This window comes from Rana temporaria, chromosome 1 (assembly GCF_905171775.1).
Source record: "Rana temporaria chromosome 1, aRanTem1.1, whole genome shotgun sequence".
NCBI lineage: Eukaryota > Metazoa > Chordata > Amphibia > Anura > Ranidae > Rana > Rana temporaria.
The window spans coordinates 495,435,985-495,447,026 of record NC_053489.1 but is presented as its reverse complement, the minus strand read 5'-3'; the positions used below and the strand labels follow the sequence as shown (position 1 = coordinate 495,447,026).

General features: G+C 47.8%; 1 protein-coding gene and 1 long non-coding RNA gene across 5 annotated transcripts in view; one reads left to right on the top strand and one right to left on the bottom strand.

Annotated features, from left to right (window-relative positions):
• The window catches only part of SPRY1 (sprouty RTK signaling antagonist 1), a 4,151-nt gene extending 216 nt beyond the window's left edge, over window positions 1-3,935 (bottom strand). Inside the window, exons 1-2 of one of the 3 annotated variants that reach the window (XM_040330568.1) lie at window positions 3,847-3,935; window positions 1-1,708 (exon numbers count right to left, since the gene is read on the bottom strand). The exon at window positions 1-1,708 is cut by the window's left edge and continues 216 nt beyond it. In XM_040330568.1, the coding sequence (XP_040186502.1) occupies window positions 694-1,653 (960 nt within the window). In that variant the 5' untranslated portion in view covers window positions 1,654-1,708; window positions 3,847-3,935 and the 3' untranslated portion in view covers window positions 1-693. Of the gene's footprint in view, window positions 1,709-2,256; window positions 3,797-3,827 lie in introns of those variants that run through there. The other 2 variants (XM_040330557.1, XM_040330576.1) reach the window with 2 other exon arrangements.
• A 308-nt stretch (window positions 3,936-4,243) lies between these two features.
• Window positions 4,244-11,042, top strand: part of LOC120918802 — a 53,658-nt gene continuing 46,859 nt past the window's right edge. Inside the window, exon 1 of one of the 2 annotated variants that reach the window (XR_005744472.1) lies at window positions 4,244-4,321. This is a non-coding gene — a long non-coding RNA (uncharacterized LOC120918802). Of the gene's footprint in view, window positions 4,322-4,377; window positions 4,466-11,042 lie in introns of those variants that run through there. The other variant, XR_005744474.1, reaches the window with a different exon arrangement.

The following is an 11,042-nucleotide window of genomic DNA, read 5'->3' as shown; positions in this document are numbered from 1 at the left end:
TAAAAAAAAAAAAAAAAAAAAAAAAAAGGGGTGGGAGTTCATGCAGATTAACTCATTCAACACAGAGTGGCATGCTGAACAGACTCCTACACCTTGCATAAAAAAAAAAAAAAAATAAAAAAGAAGAAAAGAAAGGCATTTCCTTGCAATTCTTTCATTGAAAGACTATAGCCTTTTAGGATTTTTGAAAAAAAAAAAAAAAAGGGGGGCGGAGGGAAGGTGCAAGGGATGTTTTGTTGAGGTTACAAAATGCCCATCCATACTAGCAAGAACACAGACTGTAAATGTAACTAGTTAGATGGTAAAATAAACTAGAAATGGTTAATGAAAACGAGGCTTTCCTCTCTAGACAACAAAAAGATACAAATTTTGCCCTCGACCGTCAAACACATTTCGTAACAAATCAGAAGTCATCATTCACCGATAAAACTTCATCTGATCTAATAAGTTGCTGCAATTTGTACATTAACACTGTCATTTGCGCCACTGTGCAGAACATGCTGGTTGAACGAACATAGTAGATGTCTAAGCCAACACCTTATCTTAACCAATTTCTGTGGAAATCTGGGAATAGAAGAAGAGAACAATCCAGGGGGAAATGGAGGTACAAAAAAAATAAAAAAATACATCTGTAGATTTATATAGCCTACGCAGCCAATGGATCCGTTAGTTGGAAACAATACTCCAATCAAGTCAGGAGGGCTTGCCTTGGCCCCGTGGCACATCATCCAGTTTGCAGTACACAGTATTTGAATTTTTGCACCGACAACCAGGGCGATTAACTCTGTCATAACAACCACGGCACAGTTTTAGGCATGCCTTGGCAGGAGGGTAGCAAAGCAAGCATGGGAATACCAAGGACATTGCTCCCATGCACAAGTATCTAGAGCAGCAGTGAGACTGGGTGCAAGAACAAGGGTTATCCGCGTACGAATCGCCCTCGTCGTTGTTTGAACAGTGGTAGAAAGCTGCTTTGACTAGACACATGCAAGTGCTGTATTCCACCATGCTCTCAGCAGAGCAGAGACACTGACCGTTGCATGCCAAGCATGATGGTAGGGGCTTTGGAGCTGTGCAATCTGAACACTTGCACTTTCCGCACTGTTCACAAATAAACCTGTGCTGTGTCGAGTCCAATTTTAAAGAGCTCTTTAGGTCTTCTGTAACCAACACAGAAGCCTTGGGCTGCATCCGAACTACCCTGTCCGTCCTGTGTCCAGAGCCGTTTCTGGGTGGAGGAGACTGTCCCAAAAGTTCCTGTTCCGAGGAGGCACTATTTGTGCTAGCAGAACTCGCTGCACTCCCTGTGCTGGTGGACCTACTGAGCACAGGAGCCCGAGCAACGTACACATGTCCTGTGTGAGCCGGGTGAGGGGCTCTGTGCTCATTGTTATTATTCACATTAACTGGTATAATCTCGTGAGTTCTCTCCGGCTTACTGTGCCTTGGTGCAGTTTTTGGCCCATGTTTCCTCACCATGGATGGGCCTTCTGTATACTCATTCCTATTGCGAAGAGCTTTGATCTGGTCCAAAGACAAGATAGTCGCTGGCTGAACTTCCCGCTCATATTCCAACCGCTGCCTACTGTCTGAAGAAGGCTGCTGGATGACCACTAATGAACCGCTAGTGCCATGTTGACTTTGTAGCTCCATCTGTGGTGATCTCGACTTCTGGCATTCAGTGTGAACTTGGCATGCATCTGAAAATCTGCAACAAATCAGAAGAAAAAGAAAAAAACGTTAAATAAGGGAAACATATGTAAGGCTGTATATTATTAATAAGCACAAAAAAAAAATATGGTAGAGATAAATACAAAATATTTATTTATATATATATATATATATATAAAAAACACACACAAATTTTATTTAACAAACAGGCACAGAAAACGACAACCATTCACTTAGAATGTAACTCCAGCGAATAGATTCTAACTCATCTTCGCCGCTCTAGCCACCAAACAAAAGCGTAAAGTATTAAATATTCAGCCAAAAGTCTACAGAATAAAAAAAAAAAAAAAAACCCTACAAGAATCTAACTAGTCCCATTAAAAATCACACCTCTTATGTGAGAATTCCGCATTGTAAAGCAATATAGATTTCTGCGCTTGCACGTTGATCGCTTCATCCCACACTAGGACTGCTTCTATCAATCCCCCCCATTAGGGAATAGTAACCGCGCCTCGATCAATAAACAACCCTGGGCATGACATTCATCAATTATTTTTAAAAGCACCCAACAAGCGCTTGCCTTACTTCGTTACGAGTTGTGAAAAATTGGTTAAAAGGCTGCAGACACGCTGTGGGGCTTTCCAATGCCCTGACCGAGTTCTCAGGAAGCCGGAGCAGCACGTAGATGTCGATATGTTGTTGCATTTTAGAGACACAGCCGGGCATTAAAGATCTAATGATCATGCCATCATCATGCACCCTGCAGGAGGGGGATGCAGGGCAGCGGAGATCAATGGTTTGCAGATGGCTGGGGGGGGGGGCTGTGTGCTCCTTGTGAATGATGGGGGAGAGAGCCTGGTGATAGAGGACAGGAGAGGAAGGAAAAACTTATGAATGAAAACAAACCCTTGCTGTGAAGAGGGAGGAGGAGGGAGAGGTGACCGCAGGGGGGCGGACTTCCTACTCATCCACATGCACTGCTGTCTTGTCTGCTCTCATTCACTCCTAGTGCCCCAGTGCTGGACACACCCCTTCTCTGCTGCATGGGGCATCATGTGCAAAGTGTTCCCAGACCCTGATCACCCATTTGTGCAAAGTGTTCCAGATCATCTGGCAATGTAGCCAACATAAAGCTAGGATTCCCCTCATGTGTAAGGTGTACCCAGCTTCTGATCGCCAAGGAAAGTACAAGAGGAATGAAGTATACACATGCAAGTTGTTCCCAGCTTCTGATCACTCAGCAATGTACATGTGCACTGGATCATCCCAAGAAATGCACATACAAGTTGTTCTCAGCCTGTGAATGTAAGGTTTTCCCAGCCTCTAATCACCCACCATTACCCAGGTGGAAGGGGTTCCCAGTTGCAGATCACCCAGCAATGCACATATAGCCATGGTGAAGTCAGGATCCCCCCGCGTGTGTAATGTGTGCCCACTTCCAGATCACCCAGGAATGCACATATAGCCATGGTGAAGTCAGGATCCCCCCGCGTGTGTAATGTGTGCCCACTTCCAGATCACCCAGGAATGCTCATGTAGCCATGGTGAAGCCAAGGTCCTCTCACATCCCCCTCAGGTGTAAGGTCTCCCCAGCAATGCACAAGTGTAAGTTATCCCCCCCCCCGTTACAGATCACCCAGCAATGCACATGCAGCTATGGTGAAGCCAGGCTCCTGTCACACCCCCCTCAGCCTCTGATGCCCCAGCAATAAACATGCAAAGTGCCCCAAGTCTCTGATCCCCAAGGTAGTACACATGGGTAAGGTGCCAAGTCTCTGATCCCCAAGGTAGTACACATGGGTAAGGTGCCAAGTCTCTGATCCCCAAGGTAGTACACATAGTAAGGTGCCAAGTCTCTAAACCCCAAGGTAGTACACATGGGTAAGGTGCCAAGTCTCCGATCCCCAGGGTAGTACACATGGGTAAGGTGCCCCCAGCAGTACACATGGGTAAGGTGCCCCTAGACTCTGATCCCCCAGCAGTGCACATGGGTAAGGTGCCCCTAGACTCTGATCCCACCTAGCAGTACAGATGGGTAAGGTGTCCCCAGTCTCTGATCCCCCAGCAGTGCATATGGGTAAGGTGCCCCCCAAGCAGTACACATGCAGCCATGGTGAAGGCCCCCTTGCAGGGAGCAGTGCCCCCCACCCACTCACCCATGTACGGAGATCTCACCTAGCTTCGAGCAGGCTCCAGCTCCAATGTGATGGGACCAGGAGATGGGAGTGTGCGGATTAAGCATGGGACACGAATGGTGTCATACTACTCCAGGACAAATAATCTCCAGGTAGGGGCTCCAGCAGGCTGCTGAGTGACAGCCCTGCCCGCTCCACACTCGCACACATCGATAATAATCCCCGGGCCGGGAGGTGTCACAATCAGTGGCCGGGAGATGTCACATCCAGTGGCCGGCACGTATCGCACGGTACGGTAGAAGCCCGATGTCTGTCAGGGTGTTGGGTCCAGGCGATCGGACAAGCTGGATGTTTGCTGCATGCGATGGGAGGAGGCTGGAGAGGGAGGAGGACACCTCTTCTTCTTCTACTCCCGGATTCGTCCTCGCCAAAAGGCAAAACAAACGCTGGCAACACAGCCCACTAAGAGCAGAGCACGGCGGGGGAGCCCCGGTGGTAGATCCTCCTATAGCCAGGTGAACGGATACTCCACATCCCAGGAACACAAGAATGGTGATGAATAAGGGTGTCACCCTACACCGATCACTCACAGCTCCCCGCACTACCTTCCACGCCTCGCGCTCTTCTGCCTCTGAATGAATGGATTCCTGGAACACAGGGTTTGTTCACGGGGCGGACTTCCCATTGGCTGCCTCTAAAGAGTGAAGGGAAAAAAAACAGAACGTGGGGCTGCCCCGCGATATCTGATTGGCTGAGCCCGGGGGCGCGCTCGCTGCAGTGGCGCGGCCTGAGGCTGGGAAGAGCTGAGGGAGCTGCAAGGTGTATTCTGAGAGAGCGAGCGAACACCGGCCAGGGGCTCTGAGGCTGTGACTAGATAGTAGTGTAGAAAGAGGGGGGCTCTGTGACTAGATAGTAGAAGTGTAGAAAGAGGGGGACTCTGTGACTAGATAGTAGTGTAGAAAGAGGGGGGCTCTGTGACTGGATAGTACTATAGAAAGAGGGGAGCTCTGTGACTGGGTAGTAGTGTAGAAAGAGGGGGACTCTGTGACTGGATAGTACTATAGAAAGAGGGGGGCTCTGTGACTGGATAGTACTATAGAAAGAGGGCGGCTCCGTGACTAGATAGTAGTGTATAAAGAGGGGGAACCTGTGACTGGATAGTACTATAGAAAGAGGGGGAATCTGTGACTGGATAGTACTATAGAAAGAGGGGGGCTCTGTGACTAGATAGGTCTATAGAAAGAGGGGGGGCTCTGTGACCGGATAGTACTATAGAAAGAGGGGGGCTCTGTGACTGGGTAGTAGTGTAGAAAGAGGGGGGCTCTGTGACTGGGTAGTAGTGTAGAAAGAGGGGGGCTCTGTGACTGGGTAGTAGTATAGAAAGAGGGGGGCTCTGTGACTGGGTAGTAGTGTAGAAAGAGGGGGGCTCTGTGACTGGGTAGTAGTGTAGAAAGAGGGGGGCTCTGTGACTGGGTAGTAGTATAGAAAGAGGGGGGCTCTGTGACTAGATAGTGTAGAAAGAGGGGGATGTGACTGGATAGTACTATAGAAAGAGGGGGGCTCTGTGACTGGATAGTACTATAGAAAGAGGGGGGCTCTGTGACTAGATCGTGTAGAAAGAGGGGGGCTCTGTGACTGGATAGTACTATAGAAAGAGGGGGGCTCTGTGACTGGATAGTACTATAGAAAGAGGGGGGCTCTGTGACTGGATAGTAGTATAGAAAGAGGGGGGCTCTGTGACTGGATAGTACTATAGAAAGAGGGGGGCTCTGTGACTGGATAGTACTATAGAAAGAGGGGGGCTCTGTGACTAGATAGTGTAGAAAGAGGGGGATGTGACTGGATAGTACTATAGAAAGAGGGGGGCTCTGTGACTGGGTAGTAGTATAGAAAGAGGGGGGCTCTGTGACTGGATAGTACTATAGAAAGAGGGGGGCTCTGTGACTAGATAGTGTAGAAAGAGGGGGATGTGACTGGATAGTACTATAGAAAGAGGGGGGCTCTGTGACTAGATAGTACTATAGAAAGAGGGGGGCTCTGTGACTGGATAGTAGTATAGAAAGAGGGGGGCTCTGTGACTGGATAGTACTATAGAAAGAGGGGGGCTCTGTGACTAGATAGTGTAGAAAGAGGGGGATGTGACTGGATAGTACTATAGAAAGAGGGGGGCTCTGTGACTGGATAGTATTATAGAAAGAGGGTGGCTCTGTGACTAGATAGTACTATAGAAAGAGGGGGGCTCTGTGACTGGATAGTAGTATAGAAAGAGGGGGGCCCTGTGACTGGATATTACTATAGAAAAAGGGGGGCTCTGTGACTAGATAGTAGTGTATAAAGAGGGGGAACCTGTGACTGGATAGTACTATAGAAAGAGGGGGGCTCTGTGACTGGATAGTATTATAGAAAGAGGGTGGCTCTGTGACTAGATAGTACTATAGAAAGAGGGGGGCTCTGTGACTGGATAGTAGTATAGAAAGAGGGGGGCCCTGTGACTGGATATTACTATAGAAAAATGGGGGGCTCTGTGACTGGATAGTACTATAGAAAGAGGGGGGCCCTGTGACTGGATATTACTATAGAAAAAGGGGGGCTCTGTGACTGGATAGTACTATAGAAAGAGGGGGGCTCTGTGACTGGATAGTACTATAGAAAGAGGGGGGCCCTGTGACTGGATATTACTATAGAAAAAGGGGGGCTCTGTGACTGGATAGTACTATAGAAAGAGGGGGGCTCTGTGACTGGATAGTACTATAGAAAGAGGGGGGCTCTGTGACTGGATAGTACTATAGAAAGAGGGGGGCTCTGTGACTGGATAGTACTATAGAAAGAGGGGGGCTCTGTGACTGGATAGTACTATAGAAAGAGGGGGGCTCTGTGACTGGATAGTACTATAGAAAGAGGGGGGCTCTGTGACTGGATAGTACTATAGAAAGAGGGGGGCTCTGTGACTGGATAGTACTATAGAAAGAGGGGGGCTCTGTGACAGGATAGTACTATAGAAAGAGGGGGGGCTCTGTGACTGGATAGTACTATAGAAATAGCGGGGCTCTGTGACTGGATAGTATTGCGTTCGGGAAAATAAACTTTTGGCTGTGGAAAAATGCAGCAAACCCATCTTGCTGCAGTAAATGTAGGCAGGGTGTACATGAAGCCCTAGGCCAACCATAGACGGTCCAAATCTCGGCCGGTTCAGCAGGAACCTGCTAATATTCGAATCGTATGTGGACAGGCTGAATGTACAAAGTTTATTGATTGATTTAATTGGGTACAACCAGCCTGCCGGATTCGCTTGCGATTATCACAAGCGGCCACTCTACTGGCGGGGAGAAGACAATTGCTAGGCAGGAGGGATTCCCCTGTTAACACGTCCTGTGTTGATGGGGGAATCGTGTGAATTTCTTTCCTGGAACCCGTGATTGCAGGAAAGAAATTTGCACCGTCTATGGCCTGCAATATTAGAGGTCATTTCCTTCAAAGCAAACACACCTTTGCACACTGGTACTGACTAGTATTCCAATGTTTCTCTTATCTCTCAGTCTCCCTCACTCATCTAATGTAGAGGACAGAGGAGGGCCAGAGGTTACAGTAGGTAATGAGAAAAATCTATCAGAGGTTACAGTAGGTGATCAGGAGGATCTATCAGAGGCTACAGTAGGTGATCAGGACAATCAGAGGTTACAGTAGGTGATCAAGAGGATCTATTGGAGGTTACAGTATGTGATCAGGAGGATCTATCAGAGGTTACAGTAGGTGTTTAGAAGTACCTATCAGAGGTTACAGTAGGTGATCAGGAGAATCTATCAGAGGTTACTATAGGTGATCTATCGGAGGTTTACAGTAGGTGATCAGGATGATCTATTGGAGGTTACAGTAGGTGATCAGGAGGATCTAATGAAGGTTACAGTAGGTGATCAGGAGGACCTTTCGGAGGTTACGGTAGGTGATCAGGAGGACCTATCGGAGGTTACGGTAGGTGATCAGGAGGATCTATCGGAGGTTACGGTAGGTGATCAGGAGGATCTATCGGAGGTTACAGATAGGTGATCAGGAGGATCTATCGGAGGTTACAGATAGGTGATCAGGAGGATCTATCGGAGGTTACAGATAGGTGATCAGGAGGATCTATCGGAGGTTACAGTAGGTGATCAGGAGGATCTATCGGAGGTTACAGATAGGTGATCAGGAGGATCTATCGGAGGTTACAGATAGGTGATCAGGAGGATCTATCGGAGGTTACAGATAGGTGATCAGGAGGATCTATCGGAGGTTACAGATAGGTGATCAGGAGGATCTATCGGAGGTTACAGATAGGTGATCAGGAGGATCTAACGGAGGTTACAGATAGGTGATCAGGAGGATCTATCGGAGGTTACAGATAGGTGATCAGGAGGATCTATCGGAGGTTACAGATAGGTGATCAGGAGGATCTATCGGAGGTTACAGATAGGTGATCAGGAGGATCTATCGGAGGTTACAGATAGGTGATCAGGAGGATCTATCGGAGGTTACAGATAGGTGATCAGGAGGATCTATCGGAGGTTACAGATAGGTGATCAGGAAGATCTATCGGAGGTTACAGATAGGTGATCAGGAAGATCTATCGGAGGTTACAGATAGGTGATCAGGAGGATCTATCGGAGGTTACAGATAGGTGATCAGGAGGATCTATCGGAGGTTACAGATAGGTGATCAGGAGGATCTATCGGAGGTTACAGATAGGTGATCAGGAGGATCTATCGGAGGTTACAGATAGGTGATCAGGAGGATCTATCGGAGGTTACAGATAGGTGATCAGGAGGATCTATCGGAGGTTACAGATAGGTGATCAGGAGGATCTATCGGAGGTTACAGATAGGTGATCAGGAGGATCTATCGGAGGTTACAGATAGGTGATCAGGAGGATCTATCGGAGGTTACAGATAGGTGATCAGGAGGATCTATCGGAGGTTACAGATAGGTGATCAGGAGGATCTATCGGAGGTTACAGATAGGTGATCAGGAGGATCTATCGGAGGTTACAGATAGGTGATCAGGAGGATCTATCGGAGGTTACAGATAGGTGATCAGGAGGATCTATCGGAGGTTACAGATAGGTGATCAGGAGGATCTATCGGAGGTTACGGTAGGTGATCAGGAGGAACTATCAGAGGAGGTGATCAGTGCAGGTTACATTGTAGATGTAGTCACTCTGGTCCTAGGTGTAGGTGAGTAGTTCATAGTGAAGCTGTAGGTGTATGTCTGTGGGGGGGAGGAGGGGGTGAGCAGTCCTATGCCTGTACTTGTCTGCTGTCATCTGCTGATTAGAGCCGCAATCGCCTTGCTTCCTCCGGGAAGGAAGAGCCGTGACCTGTCCCCGGAGGGGGGATGGTAGACGACCTTTCTTCTAATCTCCTTCACCTCCAGTCTGGCCGGCAGGGAGAGAGTTAAGTGTGTCCCCATGGAGGAGAGCGGAAATTGCCGAGTGCTTGGCTGGAAAGAAGGAGAGGCTTGTTGTGGTAAACAGCGGCAATAATGGGCTCCCTGGGGGATGGATGGCCCCGGGGCTGGACGGAAGGAGAGAGCCCATGTTCACTTGGCCTTCTCATTTCCGACCTTCAAAGTGCCCCATGCTAATGAGTCCTATTAGAGCCCCCCCCCCCCCCCCCCTGTTAGTTTATCACCAGTCAGGGGACACTAATGAGCTTTGGATGGACGGCGATCAGACAGTATTCAGGCAGCTTTGTAGAAGGCAGACACTGATCACATTTATTAATTACTGACACAATAGGTCTGGACATCGGAGATCGCATTACTCTCATCAGATAAGAGGGGGGGGGGGGGGGGTTCTAGAACAGGGGGTTCCTAACATGGGTCCATCTGGGCTGGTTTCAAGGGCCCCCGAGGGTCAGATAAAAAGAGAGAATGGTAGTAGAAAATATACTAATTACTAGTAGTAGATTTGAGCAAAATTAAAATATTTTTTTTTTTGTTTGTTTTTGTTTTTGTTTTGTTTTGTTTATTTTGCACTACATGATTGTCTTTCATTTCTGTAATGATTGGCTATTACTTTGTGCATGAAAAGTGTTTTTTATTCAGACTTGTATGTATGAGGCGATCACATTTTTCAATCAAATAAAGTAACAAAACAAATATATTGATTGCATGCAAAGTTGTGTTTATGTGAATATTTGTGGGGAGGGGTCCATGGCTTTTTTGTTATCAGATTCCAGGACTCATAGAACCACTGATCTAGTGTGTGACTTCCCTCAATGTCATGCTGAAAGGGGTTGTAATGGTAAAAAAATGTTTTTCCTAAATAGCTTCCTTTACCTCAGTGCAGTCCTCCTTCACTTACCTCATCCTTCCATTTTGCTTTTAAATGTCCTTATTTCTTCTGAGAAATCCTCACTTCCTGTTCTTCTGTTTGTAACTCCACACAGTAATGCAAGGCTTTCTCCCTGGTGTGGAGTGTCCTGCTCGCCCCCTCCCTTGGAGTACAGGAGAGTCAGGACGCTCTCTACGTTGCAGATAGATAAAGGAGCTGTGTGTTAATGGGCGTCCTGACTCTCCTGTAGTCCAAGGGAGGGGGCGAGCATGGCACTCCACACCAGGGAGAAAGCCTTGCATTACTGTGTGGAGTTACAGGCAGAAGAAAAGGAAGTGAGGATTTCTCAGAAGAAATAAGGACATTTAAAAGCAAAATGGAAGGATGAGGTAAGTGAAGGAGGACTGCACTAAGGTAAAGAAAGCTATTTAGGAAACAAATTGTACCTTTACAACCCATTTAAGGCAGGGTTCACACATGTCCGGCTGCATTTCTGTTCGCCGGTACAGGTGCAGATTTGCCATAACACACCGGTCATAGCTGGCAGCCAATGGCTGACAGCGCTGATCGGATGCCGGTTTTCCAGCATGCTCATTCAACAGAAGCCGTTCATGAGATAAGAAAAGCACCTCCGATTTATTCCAGTGTGTCTTTTCACACTGGGACGGTGCGCTTGCGTGACGTTCTGAAAAGTCCCGCAAGCGGCCTCTTTGGGGCGAGTTGGGAGCGCCGTATTTAGCGCTCTCAAAACGCCCTGCCCATTGGAATAATTGCTCAGCGCTTTCAAAGCGATTTGAAAGTGCTACAAAACTGGACTTTTTACCCTTATTTGGAGGGAAAAAAAGCGCCCTGCTAGTAGCCAAAAAGCGGTGCAAAAGCGCTGCTTAACCACTTCCCGCCCAAGGACGTCATATGACGTCCTGGACTTTCAG